Raw genomic sequence first — 23,790 nt, 5'->3', positions numbered from 1 at the left:
CCGTATATTATATATATTATATATATATATTTATATTGAGATTATTCGTTCACCAGACGGACCTGAAGACTAGTTTTTTATTTATATAAAGCCACATATCTAACATACTAAATGGATGCCCGTGAAAAGTGATGACAACAATACATAAAGTGCGAGGTGTTGTTGTGTTGTTAATTTCAAACCAAACAATTATATAAAAAAAATTATAACGTGGTAAAAACATAAATTATAAAAGATAGTATTCAAATTAATTAGTAAAGTTTATTACTATTTTTTATAGTTATAAATTATAAAATATAGTTTATAATAAATTAAATTAATAATTAAATAAGATTTTCAACATTTGTGAGTGGGTTATTAGGGAGTTTTGGAAATCCTGAGTTTAATCCCAGACATGTATGGTTCAAGTTTCGCATACTGTTCAATTGAATGTCATTGTGGTGTCTCAAATGCTAACTACTAACTCGTTGTTAAAAAACTAAATAAGATTTTTTAAAAAAGGTAAATAAGATAATTGTATAGAAGTTTACTAAACGAACAAGAAATGTAAATCTAATTGATTAATAGTTATATCATACACATATCTATACTTCTATACTATAAAAAGAATGGCTTTTCTTTATGGAAATGTTAAAATTTATCTAATATTTACACATAACACCTTTTAAAATGTTTTTATTTACACTACCCACTTAACAATAATAATTAAATTACACCTATTAATCATTTATATTTTAAAATATCTTCATTAACTATTTAGATCAATTACTTTTACATCACTAATTTACACCACTCGACACCGTCTCTGCCATTAACAATCATACCCACCACATCATCGTCGCGACGACTACCGTCGCATTGCATGGGTAACGTGCTAGTAGATGTTTAAAAGAAATTAAATTAGTTGAAACAACATTTTATGTAAATTAAAGCATTTTTTGACAAAAAAAAATAAGATATAAAATAATAATATGTTTAAATTAATATAGTATTTGCTAAATGACCAGACATCTCATAGATTTACCACACATGTCATTAGTTAGGTTTTCGGGTGAAGGTTTTTACCCTGGTTAATTTGATTTATTTTATTATAAATCACTCGATAATCCATCCTTACAGATGTATAAAGTAAAATTTAAATCCTGATTAATTATCTCAAAGTCAAAAAGTTTATCAATGAGTCACCAACACATTGACATTTAATTAGTCTTTGTAGGGTAAGTGAAGACTTTATTTTGAATTTACGTGTTTCGAATTATTATCCAACATCCTATAATGGCAAGTGTCATTCTCAATAGACTATATTATTCTAATCGAGTTTACATTATTGTTGAGTGACATTTTTAAAAGAAAAAACCCATAGTAAAGTATCTTTAAGGGTCCAACTCATAATTTTGGGTAAAACACTAGATGTATTTGATAGCTATACTGATAGATACTGAAAGTTCTTATGGAGAATTTATAAAACCATGTATATAATAAAGTCCAAAAAACCTTTGTTTACCAAATGGCAAATACATAAGAAATGCATGAAATTGATCAATTATGACAACAAACTTATGAGACATGTGATCTATTAATTCCTTTTTATCATTTTCCTTTTATTTATCTTTTGATCTTGTCATCTAATTTTATTTCTAGAAAAACTATCGGGAAGCTACTTTTCAAGATTCATCATTTTATTCTACTTACAACTAACTGACAATTGAGAAATTTATAAAAAGTGTAGAGAATATCAATTCGTATTTGTCAAACCTAACATGTTTAGCCCTCGCAATAAAATAACCCATTACTCATTATATACTCATTCTATTTACACATTTTGATTTCTAAAATAAATGTCCATCTTCAGAAATAAGACTTTTACTTTACTATTATCATCATTGATATAACTCTCAAAAAATTAGTTATTTATAGAGTTTTTCCTAGCACTTGTCTAATTAAGTGAAATGACTTTGATGTCATCAAAGGATTTTTTCTGGTTTGGAATGAATATTCATTTTTAAAGCAAAATAGATTAACGTTACACCTAATGGTCGTCTTTATAGTGGCATCGAGAAGGTCAAGTTGGTAGGGAAGAATTCTCGGCCCAATTGAGTTCCATCAATGGATAAGAACTAAGGAGGCAATGTGCTACAAAGGGAATTGATATTGACACTATTACTTTTTTAAAAATATATCACAAGTTCACAACCGTGCATTATTAACGTGTATATTATTATACATCTAGCAAAAAAATAATGGTTCCAATATCATTTATATTCTACAAAATATTATCAATTTCCGAGTTTAAGGAGGTGTTTATGAAGATTCGATTCAATATCATCATTACACACCGGGATCCAAGTTAATTAAAGCATCTATAGTCGATAATAATTATCTAAGATAGAGAGGTTGCTCTCATGTTTTACCAAAAGCAGACATGGACCTTTGGCCTGCGGGCATCAAGATCGAACTATTGCCTCTATTTTTAGATGCAAATGGCTCCAACCACTTAATCTATTGATTGATTTGAGAATCTCTCTAGATATGTATGAATAAATACATTCTAGATCAAATAAAATGTTAAATGCTAACTTTAAATAAGAAAATAATATTATATATAATACTAGAAATATTTTGCTAAGCAAAAAAATCTTTGAAAAGGATTTAAATTAAGTTATTTTCATGATTGTGTGTCATAATCTTTGAAAAATATTATCTAACACAAATAAAATTATTTAAGGTCAAAATTATAAATGTTAAACTTTGAAATTCAAAACATGACACTTCTAATGATACGGAAGGAGTACTTACCTAGAGGGATATAAGGATATTTCATAAAAGTTTCTTTAGTTAACTACATTGTATTAAGGCTTCTTTGACTATGATGTTTCTGTTCCTTTCATTTCAAGTATTGTTATTTTGTGTATGTCTGCATCTTTCTCTTGGATTGTATTATTTAAATACAAGTTGAGAATTACTTGAAGTGGGTGTTATCTAGGGGAATATTGCTAACAACATATTTTATAATGTAAAGTACTATACTGATCACAGGGCAATGTATGACAGTTTTGCATAATCCAAGAATTGTAATTTGTTTTTGTATTATAAGTTAACTAAATATATACTTTAGGGGGAATGTTGAGTGGGGGAGGTATACTCATTTGTTTGACAGGCTTAAGAGTCTCTTTTCATGGGCACATGATATTCTTGTATAGTATAGCTATATCATATCTGATACGATAAGTTGAAAGTTTGAATGAAAAGAGAGAAAATGACACATGTAAGACCAATGTGATGCAGATTAGAATCTTCTTAACAAAGTCATGTTGACAAATCATAAATTTTGGGTGCATATATATTTGCTAATGTTATATTAGATCCTCATGTTGTGTCAGCTATCAGTGTGCTTAATTGACTAGAGTAATAATGAGATTGTGATTAAAGTTTCAGATAAAAGGAAATATTTCCTATGGCAGATCAGTGAAGGAAAAAAATTCATTTGCCCACCAAAGTTTATTAAATGTACATGCTGAGTTCTCGGTATGTGATAGCGGCAGCACCCAAGTTGGGTTCTCGCTGCTGTACCAATACTATCCCCTGCAGATAATTAATTGTACGATTTCCTTAACTTAAGCAACTCGTATCTGTCTTAGCTCATCATTACGTACATAACGATGGGTGTGCAAGTTCAACGTTCTTGGAAATGTTTAGCTAGTAGAAAAATGAATTGTATAAGGTGTGGGGAACTTGAAGGAAGCATCGTTAGATATATCCTATCGAGACTCTTTGTGAACAGAAGACCATAGTTGTCTAAGGTAATCCTATAACTAGGGGAGGTCTTATGTGCTCACGGAACTCTTTATATTGACGTAGCATATGTCATTACACAGTGTCTCTCTTCTAGGTTCTACTTTTTCCTTGGCTGATTGTGGTAATTGTATTAAAAATCTCTAGAGGCTTATAATAAGTCCATATGTGAGTTGAACCTTGTCTGATATCTATTGCATTATTTCTTGATTTTTATATTTGGAACTTTTTAGACCTTTATATTACTTGTAGGTTATCCAAAATCACTTGTATAATTCAGATGTGCATTCAACTCCACTTTACTAGTTAACTAAACTGTGGAGAACATGCTTAACATATATCCTCTCATGCATGCATTCTACAGATTTTGAATTTTTTTTCATTAGTAAGAGTTGAAGATCACCACATTCAAGTTTGTTCTATAAATATCAATCTTCTCTCGTTCTGCTATGGCCGAGGATGGTAATGTTACTCCCATGGAGAGAAAATGGAAACATCCAATCTTTGTTTTCTTCAAAGATGCTAGGTACTACGTCGTACTTTCACATTTTTCCGTTCTAAAATTTATTTTACTCGTTCGCTTTAATCTTGACATGGCGTACATGAAGGAGATCTCATATACTCTGGGGAACAAATTACTTATCGTTTTCTTTTGGAGCTTTTATTGTTTTCCCATATATCTAAAAGTGAAAAACTTTAGCATTGTAGTTTTAATTATGTTCATATAAAATGGTTTTGTAGGCTTGTTTTAAAAATGGATTCGATTGGACGTGCAATACTTTCTATTGCTGTACCAGCAGCCATGGCATTTGCTGCAGATCCTATTGCTTCTTTAATCGACACTGCATTCATTGGTCATATAGGTATGCCTTCTTAACTAATATGATCCTATATTATTGTACACATGTTCTTCTCAATAATATATGTACGAAACACCATCATATTTCTGAAATTGAAATCTCCTAATTCATTTATGCTCTGCTATAGGGGCTGTGGAACTTGCCGCTGTTGGAGTATCTATCTCAATTTTCAATCAAGTTTCAAAAATAGCCATATTCCCACTTGTTAGTATAACAACTTCCTTTGTTGCCGAGGAGGAGACTATAGAAAGACTGAATAGTATAGCACTCAAAGGCACGAACATAGAAAAGAGTTCCATTAACGGAGAAGAGGCAAAGAAACTGATGAAAGATGACGTCAAACTTGAAAACTTAGTAAATGGTTTAATAAAAAACGACGAAAAAGAGATGGCCCCAGAAGATGGTACATTTTTATTTATCGTTATCTTCTATTCATGATCTTGCGCGTGTCTTAATCATTTTGTTATCCAGGTTCTAAAACAGGTCCATCCAAGCATATGACCACTAAAAGCATCCCAAATAAGGCAGTGTTCAAAAAGCAAAAACGAAAAATCCCATCAGCATCAACTGCATTGCTTTTTGGTGCAGTGCTTGGTGTTATTGTAACAATTCTACTTGTGTTTCTAGCAAACCCACTGTTGAATTTAATGGGCGTGAAACATGTAAGTATATATACCTTTCGTAGGGCAATGTGGTAGCATAATGGTTAGCGTCTTAGCAATCTGATTCTATTCTAGCTAACAAAATTTTTATTAAACAGGGATCTAACATGTTATTACCTGCGCATAAATATTTGACATTGCGCGCACTTGGAGCTCCAGCCGTTCTTCTCTCTTTGGCAATGCAAGGTGTCTTTCGTGGTTTCAAAGATACTAAAACTCCTTTATATGCCACGGGTAAATAATTCACTTGTATGCTTTTGTCAGAGTTTTTGATATTACTACTAGTTTCTCTGTTTAATGCTCCAATATATTCTTATGCTCGAATGCAGTTGTAGGCGATGTAGTAAACATAATTTTGGATCCAATTCTTATTTTTGTTTGCCATTTGGGAGTTAGCGGAGCAGCCATTGCACATGTTCTTTCCCAGTAATTTTCCATCTTTCAAATAAAGAACTTTGAGACGTATCCATTCATTAGTTCTCTGACCAAAGATAATATACTGTTTTGAAGGTACTTAATATCAATAATTCTTCTGGTCCGATTAATGACTGAAGTTGATCTATTACCTCCAAGTATGAAACAATTGCCGTTGAGTAGGTTTCTTAAAAATGGTATGTGAAGTGTAACGTTGCCTATGTTTAGTAAAGTTGATATGATATTCTAATGCTTTACTAGTTATTATCAAGTCAAAGATATTCCTTTTCCAACATCTTTTTGGATTTTACTTTGCAGGTTTTCTGTTGTTGTTCAAAGTATTAGCGGCAACAAGTTGTGTTACATTGGCTGCATCATTGGCTACGAGGTTGGGTGAGACAACTATGGCTGCTTTCCAAATTTGCTTACAGGTTTGGTTGACGTCTTCACTTCTTGCCGATGGGTTGGCAGTTGCTGGACAGGTAGATATTGATTGCGTCTTGTGATTATCTATTATACATGTATCCTCAATCCTCTTTATTAATAAAATAATTATAATCATAAAAATAAAATTATCAACAAAATAGTCTTGACTAGAGTTGGAAAGTTCACCTCACCTCCGAATGTGTAGATATGGGTATAATGTGTCTAAAAAGGAAACGCTTCAAACATTTCATTTGTTCTAACGTGCGTAAAAGGGATCCAGGTCCACATTCCATCTGCCATCCACAGGTAATATCAAAAAGTGTTGTGGGTCAACCCAAACCTGTGCGTACAAATTTTTAGCTGTTGATCATTGGCTACGAGGTTGGGTAATACAACTATGTGTTGTTTGTTCTTTATTACAAGTCATGAACATTGGAAGTCTATAGTCGTTTTAAAGATGTTTATCGATCAATATATAAGTTTATGCATGGACATTTGTAGGCATTAATTGCTACGGCATTTGCTGAAAAGGACTATGAAAAGGCAACATCAATAGCAGCTCGAGTATTACAGGTGCGTTTCCAACCCATGGTCAATGAGAAGTATAACTTGTGCTTTTAAAACTGCTATTTAGCTGCATCTCATCAGACCTTTGTGCACCCCTCTTTCACACACACCGATTTTGCTTTCCTCCAAACTAAATTTCCATCCTTAAATTGGCTATTCTAGCTGTTGGAAGCCATCTATTGATAACTTTCATGCGATTCACAAGGTTTATACTTCGGCTGTTTGTTTAAACTTGAGTATTAAGAGCTTCAACTAGCTTGTCAACAGGACGGATACCTACCTTGAACAACCTATATTTACGCTCTTGCCACATGTGATAAACTTTCAAAGCTAAAACATTACACCCAACCAACTATCATATATATAGTTCTATATTTTACTTTTAACATGTAAAGCTCTTCGTTTAAGTTATGTATTACATGTGAAAACTCTTTGCAGATGGCATTTGTAATGGGTCTGCTACTCGCTTTACTTGTTGGACTAGGATTGCAGTTTGGTTCTAAGATGTTCACAAATGACATACATGTTAAACACATCATTACCATTGGTATCCCGGTATATTTTCATTTTTACTAACAGTCAATCCTTTACTTTCGATTTTTTTCATAATTATGATTGTCACAACTCTCATATCTCCTCTTTTTCCCACAATTAGTTTGTTGCTGGCACACAACCAATAAATTCATTAGCGTTTGTATTCGATGGAGTCAACTTTGGTGCATCTGACTTCGCTTATTCTGCATACTCCATGGTTAGCATTTACCCTTCGTGTATAAGAATTGCGCTTTTTTTTGTCTTGCTACATTCTGTTTATGTTGACTTTTGATGTGTTTTTCTTGTTGTTAGATCTTAGTAGCGTTAGGGAGCATCGGGTCATTATTTGGACTATACAAAGTTGACGGTTTTGTTGGAATTTGGATTGCTCTATCCATTTTTATGGGATTACGTGCATTCGCGGGCATTTGGAGGTGACTTTGGACATATTAGATTTCTTTTCCTAGAAGTGTGCATTCTGACGATTTATTAATCGGTTGGTGTATCTATTTGCAGGATGGGAACAGGAACCGGTCCATGGTCCTTTCTTAAGAAGTAGAAGAAGGTGGTTTTTTACATGAGATCAAAAAAATCAGATATTATCTTCAAGGATACGGAAAATCCTTGTGTGGTGTGGAGTATTATAGACCAGCTTTGTTATAGTCTATGTTCATACTAGAGATTTTGCATCATGTTTGTTTCAAACATTTGTTATTTGTTTCGAGAACTGTTTTTCATTCATTGTGTAGCTCTATGATATGCTATCCGTAATAATAATGTTGTAGTTTACATTGTCAATGAGCACATAGTTTCTCGGTTTCTTTTTAGGAAGATGCGACTATTACACTAAACTAAAAGGTACTCACGCAATGCGGGGCGTAGGTTGATGTAAGTGTAATTTATGTAAAGATAATAGTGAAGATATTTTAGAAAGGAAAATGGTTAATCAACCTAACAAATCAATCTAATAATCAACCTAACCACATGATGATGATGACATGCACCTGGCATAATCAAATGACGAGTATAACCTAAAGGGGATTCAAATCTGTTGGAATGTATAACTAAATATCATTATTCATGAGTACGCAACGGAAGCAAATAAAACCATGTGATCAAATAATTAACCTTGAAATAGAATTAAGGAATACCTCTTAATGTAGATGATAAAGTAAAGAAACTTTAAAAGGATTTGAAGTAAATCTCTCTACGATCGCACACACGATCCACCGATATAGGTGTGGTAGCACTTGATTACGAACCGAACAACCTTTGGCTTGATCTTCTTCTTCAAACCGAAAACCAAAAACCCTAAAGGGTTTTCCTTGCTTTAGCCGTCCAAAAGAAGAGAGGAGAGATTTAGGGTTTAACTCTCTTGGAATTGTAGTTATGAAAAATCATTAACCTAGCTTTAGTATTTATAGGTTTAATCCAACTTGGCAATCAAGTTAGGGTTTCACTAGGAAACCTAGTAGGGAGGCCGGCCCCCTATGGGATTTTCTAGAACTTTCCCTAATGGTATTTAATTACAATTATCTCTTTACTTTAACGATCATTAGCTAGTAACCGTTAAATACTAATGATTGTTCGTTAACTTATTCATGATCCATATTAATTAATAAATCAATTAATATTAACTATATTTGAGTCGAGACATGTGACCCCGTAGGCTTAAATCATTTTCGGACATACGTTCTTTTTACGTGATCACATACTAACAAAATCAACCTTTTGTATCTCGGTCATCTACAGAGGCTGATGAAAGTCTATGGCTCACACTGCAACTGAGCTTACATGACTTCAATCGCTTCTTCAAGAATTGCTTACGTATTGCTATGCACACTACTCCAACATTGTGGTGTGACAATTTAGATAGTACTTATTTGTTAGCTAATCATTTTTTAAATGCTCGCACAAAGCATGTGTAAATTGATTTTCATTTTGTTAGTATCTTCACATGATCATATTACTCTTTTTCCAAGGGCCTTACCGTCTAATTGATTCTTGCTGTTGCGGTCCAAGCTAAGAGTCGCACAATGTTCTTAACTTGAGGGTTATATAGTTGGTTTCTATATCTTAGATTCTAATTTTCTTATATCATTGTAATACTTGGCGTGGACAAGTTTAGTTTAGTCTATATGATATAGCCTCTTCTAATCTCTTAAACACAATTCAAATATTCAATTAACAAATCTCAAGTTTTTGTATCAATTTTTTTTTTTAATTTTTTTGATGATTTTAGGTTCTTGATCCTAATTCGTTTTAGTTATTATCCGACCCACCTATTGTACCTTAAATTCAATTACTGATGGAGCTCCCCGTGGCTGAGTTTACAATTATCTGCATTGACGACAGTGGGGGGAGAGTGTTTTGGTCTAAAAGTCTCATTAAGGCTCAAATTGACGCTACTAAGTTGTATTGTGAAACTGTATTTAAGTGTGATCCAAATAATAATGTGACCATATATCCTAACAATGAGTGATATAAGTTATGGTACGTGTACTGGTTCGTCCTGCTAGTAATCTCCAACAAATCCTGCATGCCCTTAAAAACGTACGTTGTCAAGATGAAGGTGACACGCAATTTCAACCCACACTGTCAGGCATGTCTGAATTTTTCCCGTAGTCTCAAAAATATGAAAAGAAGGTTACTTATGTTCGTTGCTGGATCTTCTGTTCTTGACACCCTATCCACGTTTACATTAAAAACGCACGCATCTTCGTTACCTAGATCAGAAAGCTGCGGCAGATGATAAGAATAAAAGTGATGAAGCACCCCAAATCAATTTGTTAAACCAGGGCTGGAGCGGTTTCAGACCAAAAGTGATGCAGATGATAAATATGGTCAAGAGCGTGCACGTCGCGCTTCAGGAAGAAAACAAAAGGGTAGAAAATACTAAACAAGAATTGGAAATTTTTTTTTTTTTTTTTAAAAAAGAAACAAGAGTTGGAATATGGTAAACAAAAACGTAGCAAAAAGGTTGACTTTAACTTCATGTCTATAATTTTTCAAGCTACAATGGCTCTGCTTTTTTTTTTAACATTAAATCGGAGGGAAACCTCACCGTATAATGGTGAAGCTTTGCACGTACCCTAGACAATGAGATGTTAAACATGGGCCGTTATAAGTATTCGGAAGAAAAAACTCCAAGACTTGTCATCCCTAAAGATCGAACTCAAGACCTTGGGTAAAACCTAGAATGCTTCTGACCAGTTGGACTAGTCATCATTGACTACAATTGCTATGCTATTATGATAGTTTAGGATCTATCTTTCATTCTATACACTATGACTAAAATACTCTTATAAAAATTCCAGACTTAACTAAATTTCTCTTTGTTTGTCAAATATTTTTTTTTCTCAAAAACTGTCATACAAATAAAAGTTCCAATTAAGTATTTGATTTGAAATTAACGTTGTCACAACACCTCTAACATTATATATTTTACCGTTGCAACGCGCGGCATCCATCTAATATTACTAATATAAGGTGGCCTATATAGATACGCCTTATAAGGCCTCTTGTAGTAGAACTTGGACGAGCTCGTCCAAGTGGTCTTCCATCTCGTCTGAAATAGACGTTAATGCTAGGCGCCACTTCTTGCTCGTCGAAAATGGCATACTTTGGTTTTAAGAACAAGTTGGATGAGAGGAAAGTGGGGTCGGGGGCATGTATGATTGTTATTTTTTAAAAAAAAGTTTAGGAAAAGATGCGGAAGAGGTGATGAAAAGGTCTTAATGCTAGGGGTAGTTTTTAAATTGAAAGAAGCTGACGTGGATGAGGAAGAGATTAAAGAAAAAGTTTATTAAGAGAGGCCTAAGTAACCCTAAATCATATTATTTTAATTTAATACAATATTTTTCTTGTTTAATTGCGACATTGTCGGTTACTTGGTGTCTAGGGTTAGGTCGGTCAGTACAAGAGACTACTTTGTCTCCCCTACCCCCCAAAAAAAATATATATAAAAAAAACCTCGGTATTTCTATCGTGAGTCCATGGAGCAGCCTTTCAGATCTGTCATTCTATCATACCTATGATGCTTGCTGTTACGCCTAGCAATGCATGCATGAGCTTTTTTTTTCTTGAGGTTATCTAAGGTAATGAGGTTAATTTGTGGTCTATTGTCCATTAATGGTTTTTGACTTTAGAAGAATTTACCTAGATTTGAATTTCACTTTACACATACATGGGTTGGATTACTAGGTAGGTTCCATATAATTTAAGAAGGAAAAAGAAAGAAAAATTTGTGTATATGCTAAGTGCATCATCAATCATCATCATCAATGTTATTGGGAGCTTGGTAATTTGTATAATTTGTAGGGATGAGCTAAAAATTTCAATTCCCGATCCCGTCCTGGTATCATCCCGATCCCGGTATCAAAAAATGGCACCGAATCAGGATCGGTACCGGTACCCAAATTTTCATGTTTTCGGGATCGAGACTAGTCGGGATCGGTGTCGGGAAAATTCCGTGAATTCCATTTAGTCCCACTTAGTACAACTTCACTTAACCTAAAATTAAAAACTCAACTATCTAGCCCAACATATGTTTACATAATTAATTCAGTTCCAAATTCAAAGTTATTTTAGATGAATATATATTTAAAAAATAGCTTTCTTTCACAGCTTTCCATGCTAAGTTATCAACCACAAAATCTAAAAAGTGAAAAACTCATCCCAATTCCAATATTAAGAAAGCTCCATCAAGATTGTTCCACGGATATACCCTAAATTCTTCATCTCAAAATCAAAATATGAAAAAATTATCCAAAGTAAGATTGTGATTAAACAATCTATTTATTATGTTTATTTTTGTTCTTCAACAGTATTTTTATCGATGGCAATATGAAATTCTATTGTTTGAGTAGCTAAAATTAGATGTTATTTTTATATATTTTTAATTCTGTAATTGATAATCGTTTAGCATGATATTGGAGATTAATTAAAGTATTACATTTTAAGTCCCCATGGTAACAAAAAGACCTTTATACCCTCGGTGTGCAGGTCACGTGACCGCCTACTTAACATCTGTTTGGGTGTTGGACCAAATTTGTTAACGGAATTCCAAACTCAAGGATGAAACACGTAATTTAGTGGTCTCGGGTATGATATGTGAAAGTGGGTACAAACCATAGGTACGAAAAGTGCAATTAACTCTAAGTGAAATTAAAGCCACATCCTTAACCACCACGCGAGTGTATTCTCAAAAGATTATTAGAAAATGATATCTTTAAATCTCCCATTGTTTTAACCATCCATCATCCTTAACCTAGCATTTACTACTATAATAATCTTTCTTTAATCACAAATCTTTTTAAATTTTAGATTAAAGAACATCAATGGAAGTGTAGATGGGTTCGAAACCTGACTACATTTCATGGGGTTTTTTCTTGGAGATTAATGGGATATACAGTTGTCTTCCCAAGAAAAATATTGAGACAAAAATACATATATACGATGCAAAGTCAATCAAAATAAACGGCGAACACAAAAATTCCCACAAACGCACAGTAAATCAAGGACATGAACACACAAGATGCAAAATCCAGTTAACACACTGCTTCACAACCAAAACCACACAGCTACTGCCATAAACACAAGAAATTGTGGTTCTCTTGCGTATATTGTACCAAAAGCAACAAAAAAAAAAAAAGAATTTATCCGTTTGTGTTTACAGGCCCCAACCAGAAAAGGTTGTTCGTTTTTACAAGCCGAATAAATCAAGCAGCTTTTACAGTATTATGACCAAAGACATTGGACTTGACAAATAAATCTACATTAAGAAATGTACTTGGAACTTGAAAGTAGCAAACCTATTACAGAAGTAGTGTTTCACTGTTTGGAGAGTTGATTTGCCTATGAAAGATATACAGAAATTTTATATCTAAACTCTGCGAAAACAGTTGCAATGATGTTTCATGTTTCATAAATTAAAATACTTTTCAGCAGCCGAGAACATACAAGTTTTGGTGGAGTAGATTGATTATTATCAACAAAAGATATCATGCCAAGCCAACACACGCAAAACAAACTGTTCATTTCACTTAAATGTGTAAATATTCTCTCTTAGAAACACGGAAATTATAGCACAGTGAACTTTAAGTGATCGAACAAAGAAACAGAACAAAAGAAGAGAATAAACATAAATGAAAATGGCGAAATAGTAGCTATAATAACATGTATTACATAATAAAAAGTTGGATTATTTGTGCCACATTTGACCAAAAGAGCCACAATTTAAGTAGCACAAACTGTATCCACCAATAACATCGTTCGGGATCAGTACTCAGTTTAGCCAAAAGGAAATAATAAAGAACATTGAAAATTGTTTCAACACAAATGAAACATATAAAAATTGTAATGAAATGTAATGCTAGAATTATGAAATAACAGAGTAGGAAGAAACAATACCCATATCTTGTAGGCCTTGCATTCTTCTCCATTCTTCTGCTTTTTCGCCATTAGATGAACCTTTCAAATTATCTTTGAACCCAAAAGAATATAAAATTTGAACATGTTTTTTTTTCCACAGAAACATTTCAGCCCACTGTTATACCAAACCGCATGAACCAAGGAACGGCCCAAAAGAATATATACTTAAATCTAGAAATGAGTTTTTGTTTCGTCAACATCTAAGTGAAAAATGAATAAGAATTCATCTCTTTGCTTAAGCTACGAGCTGATCAAGTTGCATCTGCTCAAGCCATGCACCTAATACTGAATGATCGGTTGATTCACCATGTGAATGACCTTCACCGGATGGCGCAGCCGCAACACCACTACCAGAAGGTGGTGCAGCCGGCTTGTTTTTCATCATCTCGGGTGGTGATTCCTTCACAAGAGATTGCACCCATGATAAATCGGGTTCCTCCGCACCATTGTTATTGAGCTCAAAAGAAGACGACCTCTTCAACTTCCCAAATTCCTCTGCATTAACTGACCAATCTACTTTCCCAGTTGGAGATCCCCATTTAGACCAAGAAGACGAAACATTATTCACAGGTGATCCAACATTAAAAGGACTGTTTGTACCAAAGTTTGTTCCTAGCTCCCTTGAGCTGAGACTTCGTAGCTGTTGATGCTGCTTCTCGCGCTGTGCAAAAGCAGAAAGCCGGGCACCCATTGGAGATATTGGATCCATACTTCTAGGAGACATCCTTCCCGGTGATGACACACCAAAAGAAGCCTGTAATAAGGCATGATCAACATTCTTTGGTGAGAACACATTCGTGTTTATGGGAGAAAGCATGCTTTGTTGCTGCTGAAACTGATTCAGAACAGCCGACTTGTGTGATGGTGAAAAGACACCAGAAGATGCCGCCTGGTCAGAGTACCGCGGTGAAGAAGCCAACTCAGCCGAAAATAGATCTTCAAGATTTGCTGGAGCCAATGTTTTGGACCGGGACGATCGGTTCAAAGAGAGTGAACCAGGTCGAGATTGTGAGAAACAGGCCAAATCGTTTAGCATTTGTTGAGACTCGAAATCCTGCAACATGCTCAACTCATCTGGTGGAATATCCCGGGCACTAAGTGAAGATCTGAGCCGGCTTGACTGGAGACTACTTCCAGGAAGATGAAGGGTCGGGACATTTTGCTGTGGCCAAGCACCAGAAGAGAGTGACCCACCGTTTGGAGACATTTGTTGGTTAAAGCCAGGAGACATAACCGAGACAGATGAGGGTGAACCGGGAAGAAGGTTCAAAGCTGCAGCCATGTCCATGACACTAGCATTAGCAGCAGCTGACCTAGGAGACGGGACTGCTGAACCGGTAGAGACGTACAGTGGCCTCAGCTCCTCAGGCAGATGAGCAAAAAAGCAAACCCGTCTAGCACAACTAGTACCATCTTTGCATAAACGTGTACGGTACTGAGCTGGATGGAGCCAGCATTCAAAAACACCATGAGCATACTCACACATATCACCGCGCCTACAAGCTCCCTTCCGAAAATCAGGGCACGGGACACAGCTATAATGGTACTTCCTCGGGTCCCTTCTGCGTGCATTTTCACCAGGGTGAACAAATGGGCATTCGGTCCAATCATGAGAATAGGCCCGTGAACAAGGACGGACCTTAAATGAAAACATCCGGAACTCATCAGTAGAATATATGCTGTTTTTTATGTCAGGCAATGAAGGGTCAATTGGATACTCTTTCTTCTCTGTAGAGTTCAGTGACAGGTCATTAAACTTCGACATCATTGGGGAAGAGACAAGCTCTGAAGGAGAACATGGAGAACCATCATCGGGAGAAGACGATAGGGTTGGGGACCACGAGTTTGACGTAGCCACAGATACAGTCAGCTTGCATTCATTAACCAATCCATCAGAAGAGCTGTTCACAAGAAGTTCTTCTAGAGAAGCCCGAACCCCAGATAGTTTAGGAGGTACAACTATCACATCAACAGGTCGGTGCCCATTTGCATCTTCAATGTTTGGGTCAGCACCAACAGACAAAAGCAACCTAACCGCTTCAACGGCATCAAGAGAACCACCAGAGGCCGCACAATGAAGGGCAGTGCACTTATCCGGGCCACAAGCAAAATTCACATCTACTTTCGGCTGTGAAATTATCAACTTCAAAACACTTACGCTTCCATAAGTAGAAGCAACCATTAACGGAGTCCGATGTTCAAGGACTATCTGCTTAGAACCCTTCTTGCGAACATACCAAAGTCCAACTTCATCTATTGGTGAAGGATCTTTCTCGATTGATCGTTTAAAACCCTCAAAGTCATTATTAGCTGCGTATTCAAGTAAACTGGAAAAAGAATCTTCAGTCTCAACGGTTAGTGGACTCATCACCATTTTATTAGTAGATTCTTGATCTTCTGTTGTTATTGAAGCGGTAGACGACGAAGCAGAATTTTTCTGTTCAGGGCCACTACACATTCTTCAACCAGCCGCTATAAACCCCAAATAATTTAAAAGCTATCGATTAGCATAAGTACACAAGTACAAAAATAAAAAAAAAAAGTAACAACACGAAACAGATAACATAAGCACATCAATCACCCAACTATCATTTATAAACCAAAACTAATGGAATAACGGGGTATTCACAAATGCGTTTCGAATCAAGGGATTGACTCCGTATTAAACAAACGTGTCATAAACTATCTTAATAGCATCAAGACTACCAGGAAGTCAGATTAACATTAACAAATACAGTACTTATGGATCACAGATTTTTAAGGTCAAAACAGAACATGAATTATTACTTAGATAGATATCATCAAATCAATAAAAGCTTGTATATTTTAGTCATCTTAGAACTTTATATCATCAAATAACAATTGTTAACCTCATGTATTTATTTAATTATTATCATGTAATATATCTATATCTATATCTAATACTTTAGTTTCTTAGCCAAGAAAATGAATACTACAATTTGAAACATTTTCTGGAACTATAATCTAATCATCAAACTTCTAAGATCCATATTCAGTTTTTCCTCTATGATCTAAAACTATATATATATATATATTAACAGAGTGATATATATATATAATCTAAAAACTAATTAAAATCGGTACCCCAAGAAACCCGGATCTAAACCGCTAAGATTCAAGTCAAACACACATCAAAAAACAACCTCAAAACATCAACAAACATATATACAAAAATATATATATATAATATATAATACACTAAAATTTACAAATATATATATATATATAGAAACAGATTATAATATAATATAATATAATATAAAAGAAAAGAACTTACAGATTAGTCTTCTTCAAGAGAGCTCAATAAACACAGATCTTGAGTAAAATAAGAAAAAATTAATAAAAAAAAAAGAAAATAGTTGAAAAAAGTTATACTGAGAATGAAGACGAAAAATGGAAGCAAATAATAGCTTCCTCTAACTTCACCATTTTTTTTTTTATTTCACTCAGTTGAAAACGATTGATTCATACATATATGTCGATACTACCTATGTATCTTCATTTATATCTATATATTTATATATATACTTGAATATTTATTAATATAACTTAAATTATTATTAAATAAAGAATGAAAGCGAATGAGAGAGGAGAGAGAAATTATGAGACTGGATAAATTCTAGAGAGAGAAAAAACAAAATGAATTGTTTTTTGTTTTGTTTTTAATTTAGAGAGAGAAAATAATTATAATATCATTATTATATTATGTGTTTAACGTATTGTGAAATGAAATGCAAATGAAATGAAGATGAAACATAGATGAAATTGGGGTGAAATGAAAGTGGAAAGTGGGGACGGGATGTGTCGGTAAAAAAGGAATAGGTTAAGGGGTTTAGGTGGAGACGGTGGTGACTGGAATAGACGGTTACCAGTTAGTCCACTAAAAAGACTTTTTGTCGAATTTAACTAGATTTAAATGTGGGTTTGGAGTCCGCAAGGAAAATGACTAAAAGAGCGGATGTGAAATTGGTTTATGAATTGGATTGGATTTATTTTGGTTTATGAAGGTGGGGTCATGTCCTGAGAAAAAGGAGGCATGGAGCACTCAGCTTTGAAATCTATTGTTCCTGGTAATAGGGATGTGAAAAAAAAAAAAAAACATACTTAACCGATGGACAAAACCTATATTTTGAACCCGTTCAGGTCAAAGACCGGCTAAAAGAGGTAAATAAGACGAGATAGTTTGCGACCTATTTAAAATCGACTGATAAATTATTTAAATTTAAATCATGGTACTCACGCGTTGTGACGGATATTATAGACGACGGTGGCCGATGAAGGACGACGGCGGTGGTTATTCACGAAAATAAAGGGGTTGTGTATTGTTTTGGTATATGGAAAGAAAGAATATTTTGTGTATTGTTTTGGAGAGAGAATGAGGATATTTAGTTTTGTTTTAAGAGAAAGAGTAAATGGGTAAAATTGCATGTCCCAAACATGTAAACTTTTCAACACCCCCATATAATTTTTAATGGGAGTATAGATTGAGCTCGAGCAACTCAGGTAGGCTTTCAAACCAAAAGCCATCATTTTAAGCTTATGACAATGATGTGATGGCTGCTACAAGAATGGAATATTTCATAGTATTTCGAGCTCGAGTCTCAAAATAACCTACTTAAAAAGTTCACGTGCATAATTGAACTTATGCTTATTTACAAAAAGTTTTTAGAACGGCATTCTAAATATTATATTTTTTTTACATAATTATTATTCTACCGAGTGGAACCTAATCGAGTCAAGCTTGAAATTGTCGACCTTATAGAACTTATACGATTTAAGCCTTAGTTTAATACTCAATCAAGTCGAGCTTGAAGGTGTCGATTCGTGATGCGAGCTCGAGATTGAAAATAAAGGCTCAGTCGAGCTCGAGTCGAGTTTCAAGCTTCGGGTTTTATAATCGAGTCGAGTTCAAGCTTGACACTACGTCGGCTCGACTTGCCTCAATTATACCTTTGCGAATTGGGCATGTCTATCCCAACCCGACCTGAAATATATGTATAAATAATCCATTAACATACACATATTATAGATATTATATTCAATTAAATATATTAAGAATTAACATTTCAAATGTAAATTTTATACGAATTGTCAAAGTGTGTATCGAACTTCACTCAGCATTGTATGTAATGAACTTTCAAATCAAGTGCATTATATGTATCCAACCAATCAAAAACTTAAAAGTGACAGTTTATATAGGTGTCATATATACTCTGATACAAATAATGCATAAGATTTGAAAGTTTGTTACATAGATACACAAGATTGAAATTTCATACATAACATAACAATTCGTGTAAAGTTGTTAACATTTTAAAATAGCAATTAATATATTAATATTAATATCAATATGAGTCTTGATTAATGATTAGTACAAAAATCCGTTTTCTATTATGTTCCAAGTTCTAACCTTTTCTTTTGATAAGTTCACATACTCACACCCTATAAATTTTTCAACCTTATTTCACACTACATAATTGTGTTTTTTTATTTATATATATACACATTAATATATGAAAGATAAATCTATTTACACAGCTTGACATGTAAAATCTTTTCTCCGATAAGATGTCCTGGTAAAATCCCCGATGGGTATTGGGTCGAATTCGGGATCAAGTTCGGGTTTGACATTTCCCCAACCCAGCAGCTCTACTCCTCTTAACTTTATAATTATATGGCTATATCTACCGCTACACGGATCAAAAGCAACATTTAAAGATATTTGGTATTAAAACAAGATTCAAAGTTGACATGGTGAACGGCTTGTCCTAACATAGTAACATGAGTTCAAGTAAGACGAGAAAGATTGCAAACGACAAGAAATGTGGTGATCCGACTATTAGTGGCACATTTATTTATATTTATATTTATATACTATATTACAAAATGAATATCATTTTATTTTGAAAGTGTTAAATATGAAATATTTTCACTTTGTACTCTTTTAAAATATTTTCACCAATAGCAACCCCTTTAAATTAATGATTAAATTACACTATCAATCATTTAACTTTTAAATTATATATTCACTAACTCTTTATATCAATTATTTATATCACTCGACGCCTCAATCGCTCCCACCACTACATCGTCCTCGCCACGACCACCATCCAATTGAAAGGAGTAACGTGCTAGTATTAAGTGTTGTGAGTCCACCTACACAAGATGTATAATGAGAACAAGATATAAAATAGGTCAGTAATAAACACAAGTATATCAAGTAACCCGACTGGCAAGTGATTCAAATCTAGATAAAGACTAGTTATGAGCCACGATCCAGATATGGATATGAACAATAAAGAACAAGTGCTTGAAACTATATAAATACTAATTATATTCAAGTATTATGGCAATGAGTCGAGATGTATTTTCAATGTATTTTATTTATATCTATAAACAAAATACAAGAGTTGTTGCGGAACAAAGATAATCACACTTGTGAAAATATCTAAACAACCCTAGAAATACAAATGATCTATGTGCCAAGGAATTACTCGTAAGAATACTTAGAGTAATATCACACGTTGCAATTGCCAAAGTTCCAAGCATTTTTGCAAGTGTGAGAAGTCTTATATTTATAGGCAAACATGTCTTGATGACATGGCAATATGCCGTACAAATATGGTTGGATGCATTTATGGATTTGTGGGACAAATCCATAACATGCTTGTTTAAGGTAAAGTATGTAAGTTTCTGTGATGTGACTTGACATACTTTATTCCCAACCTTTTGCTAAAACTTTCCCAATCCCAGGTATAAGGTAATTAACTGGGTAAAGGTAATTAAAGCTGCAAAAAGACTTTCCTCGTAATCAGTGAAAAAGTGTTGTAAATACTTTTTCACTGAGCCTCTTCAAATTCAACTTCAAGTAAGATCTTCTCTGAGCTCTGCTTCTGAGATGATCTTCTTCTTCAGTCTTCAGTCTTTGACTTCAGTCTGAACGTCTTCAGTGTAGGTTGATTCTGAATCTGAAGTGAAGCTTCAGTGAGCTTTATTCTGAATGACTTCAGAATCCTGAGCAAGCTTTCTTCACTGAACTTCAACTATTTTGAACAAATCTTACTTAGTCGATTTTCGACCTAACAAGTGTGTTCATTTATAATTGTTAATTTCATGATTAGTTCATTATTTTTCTAGGTCTAAATTTTAAATAACAGGTGTAGAAACATTATTTTTCATTGGGTTTAGTATCCGAAAGCGTAAGAAACTTTTACATATTTCTTATTGTATGAATGAAACTTACATTTGGTGCATTGTAGGAAGAAACTTTGTAAAACTGTTCAAATAATGTAACATTTTTATGTGCATCAATCAGAAACTTACACGTGGCAACTCATATCTTTCGCCACATATACAATTTTACATTATTTGAATAATTTTTGAAAGTTTCTTCCTACAATGCATCAAATATACGTTACATTCATACAATAGTAAAAATATAAAAATTTCTTTCATTTCCTAGATACTAAACCTTTTTCATTTCTCAATATGCTTCCTGTAAAAATTTTCAATTTAACTTTTTGTTATCAAATTTTATATTTGTATTGAGCATGTTGTAGAGTTGTAGAGTAATGATGCTGAATATGTGGTAGAGTAATGATGCTGATTGTTAGGCTAACATAATTCACACATACATAACTAGCAGTTAAATTTAGTTAGAAAGTTTGCATAAAATCATTGTTTTTCTTTTTCTAGATTTTAATTTTTTTCTATCATGTCATATGTTAGCACTTAATTTTTGGGCATGTTCATAGCCTATAAAATTAGTTACATTTATCATTTTTTTAAACTTTAATTCATTTTTCAGTTTGTAAAGAAGTTCAGATAGCTCATAACTACTATATAGGTTTTAGGTAAAATAAAACAAGTATTAAAGTAAAATAAATAAAACAATATATTTTTCTTAACTGAAGATCATCGTGCATCATGAAAATCATCGTACATTAATTGCTTTGTGAATCTTTGTGCATCAATTTAACCATGATCTAAGGGTCAAGATCTTATCTTATATGTTTTACTTTAATATTTATTTTACAATACCCAACCCCCTATTATATATGTTACCTTTCAATATATTGATAGCATATTATCAAGTTTTTATATGTTATGTTTTGGGAGGCAACAATTGTGGAATATATATTTTTGACTTTTCACATGCCACTACAAGAAATATGGGATTTAACTACGGCTTTTTTTTCCTGACCAAAGCTTACTAAACGATAAAAAAAAAAATATGACTTGGACTAAAAAGGTTAAATTTTCATTGGCCACAACCTTATCGGGGCTAAAGTCGTCCCCAAATATTCTTCTTGGCCACGACTATCCCATGTTTCTTGTAGTTTGTGGGTATATATGGTCTTAAATGTTGCTGCGATTTGCACTAGAGTCACATTTAGGAGCCAAGGATATGTTTATTGGATGAAAACTCAGAATAGATGGTAGCATTTCTTGCTAACCAACATATGTTGTGTGTAATTTTTGAGTGAAAACTCTAGTGTAAGTTGTTTATTGTATTGTCTAAGCGCTACAAACATCCAACCTCAAAGATGAAAGATGTGCAGCATTTCCAATTGCATTGGGGTAAAGGTGAGCCCATGTAAGCTAGTCAGTATTGTGCTTTTAACATCCTTAGGGCTAAGTTGAGAGCTTTTAAAAAGAAGGGTAAAGTATCTGAAAATAGCTTTTACATTTTTCCTATTGTATGAATGTAACTTTCATTTGGTTCATTGTATGTAACTAACCCGCTAAATTTGAACGATTAATGTAAAATTTTTACGTTGATCAATCAAAAACTTCTACGTGGCAGCTCATATGGTGTGCCACGTATACACTTTTACATTAATCGTTCAATTTAGCGAGTTAGTTACATACAATGAACCAAATGAAAGTTACATTCACACAATAGAAAAAGTGTAAAAGTTACTTACACCTCCAGATACTAAACCCTAAAAAGAAAGAAAAGATTTTGGATCAAAATAAATCTTCATCACTTCCAAAGATAAGAGATTTCAACTTGGAGAACAATTCATTCAAAGATCTCGGCAATTATATACTTTCCATATTTATAGCATATAATTATAGTATAAATAAAGATTAATTGTATTCATTCAAGAATATAACAAACATTTACAATGTAATCTTTTGATTCTCTGCTGTTATCATAGGCTGTATAAGCAAAAAAAAAGTAAGTAAGTAACTCTCAATGCCGTCTTCCACGGGTTTTGGGTCCCAATACCGTCTTAGACGGTGTATGGAGAGGTTGAGATGTAGACAGCCTTACCCCTACCAAAGATAGAGAGGCTGCTTCCATGTTCTTCCATAGGTAGAAAAGGCCCTACAGCCTTGCATCTTATGTTATCAATTATTAATATGGTATCAGGGCCATAAAACCCTAATAAATTATAATCATAAAAAAATCGATAGTCGATCGATTCATGAGTAGCCGCAAAAAAAAAAAAAAAAATCAAAAGCCAAAGGTGGTGTCGTGGTGTTTTGCGGCCGAGAAGAATACAAAGAAAAAAGAAACAGCTTAGAATTAATTATCATCCTAAGGTAATTAATACTAGGTCAATTTATTAGAAAAAAAGGAGGTGTTGGTTCGTGAGGTATTCCAGCCGAAAAAGACAAAGGAGAGAATTGAGATTAGAGGAGGTGTGCTAGGGATGTCAGCAGCTTGTTTTAAACAACATAAGCCGCAAATTACAAAGCATTCTGGCTTTTGGTTCGTGACAAGCAGCTCACGAGAAAAGGGTTCTTGCATTGATTTTCTTGCTCGCATCCTTGAATAAGTTACTTTGTACAATGAATAATTGTTTTTTACAAGCTGCTTACCAATCACAAAATCCCCAATAACATGTCTAACGACGGTGGCTCAGTCAATCAAACCAAAAGCAACCATGTTTGAAGACGGCATCTCACAAACTTAACTGTGAGACTACCATGTCTTTAGGTGATAGCTCAAAAACCAAAACCAAAAGAGAAGCCGGGTTCAAGAATTTGAGCTCGCAAGAAAAAGCCGGGTTCAAGAATTTGAGCTCGCGAGAAAAAGCCGGGTTCAAAAATTTGAACCCGCAAAAAGAATA

General features: G+C 33.8%; 2 protein-coding genes across 4 annotated transcripts; one reads left to right on the top strand and one right to left on the bottom strand.

The window, feature by feature from the left end:
* Window positions 1–4,241: 4,241 nt before the first annotated feature.
* LOC122583011 (protein DETOXIFICATION 43-like) lies at window positions 4,242–7,884 on the top strand. Of its 3 annotated transcripts, none has more exons than XM_043755449.1 (13): window positions 4,242–4,318; window positions 4,534–4,655; window positions 4,780–5,055; window positions 5,181–5,314; window positions 5,413–5,548; window positions 5,644–5,740; window positions 5,825–5,925; window positions 6,047–6,210; window positions 6,656–6,727; window positions 7,160–7,276; window positions 7,377–7,472; window positions 7,568–7,689; window positions 7,772–7,884. In XM_043755449.1, the coding sequence occupies exons 1-13, from the start codon at window positions 4,242–4,244 to the stop codon at window positions 7,812–7,814; spliced, it is 1,557 nt and encodes a 518-aa protein (XP_043611384.1). In that variant the 3' UTR covers window positions 7,815–7,884. The 3 variants fall into 3 exon arrangements, with proteins under 3 accessions (XP_043611384.1, XP_043611383.1, XP_043611382.1); XM_043755448.1 differs by having other exon boundaries at window positions 5,136–5,314; XM_043755447.1 differs by having other exon boundaries at window positions 5,124–5,314.
* Window positions 7,885–13,376: 5,492 nt separating this feature from the next.
* LOC122581297 (zinc finger CCCH domain-containing protein 30-like) lies at window positions 13,377–17,198 on the bottom strand. Its single transcript, XM_043753499.1, has 2 exons — window positions 16,986–17,198; window positions 13,377–16,159 (listed from the first exon to the last, which is right to left on the bottom strand). The coding sequence occupies exon 2, from the start codon at window positions 16,143–16,145 to the stop codon at window positions 13,923–13,925; it is 2,223 nt and encodes a 740-aa protein (XP_043609434.1). The 5' UTR covers window positions 16,146–16,159; window positions 16,986–17,198; the 3' UTR covers window positions 13,377–13,922.
* Between the last annotated feature and the right edge of the window lie 6,592 nt (window positions 17,199–23,790).

This window comes from Erigeron canadensis, chromosome 9 (assembly GCF_010389155.1).
Source record: "Erigeron canadensis isolate Cc75 chromosome 9, C_canadensis_v1, whole genome shotgun sequence".
Taxonomy (NCBI): domain Eukaryota; kingdom Viridiplantae; phylum Streptophyta; class Magnoliopsida; order Asterales; family Asteraceae; genus Erigeron; species Erigeron canadensis.
Note: the sequence above shows the minus strand (reverse complement) of the source record. Positions and strands in the feature narration are given on the sequence as shown.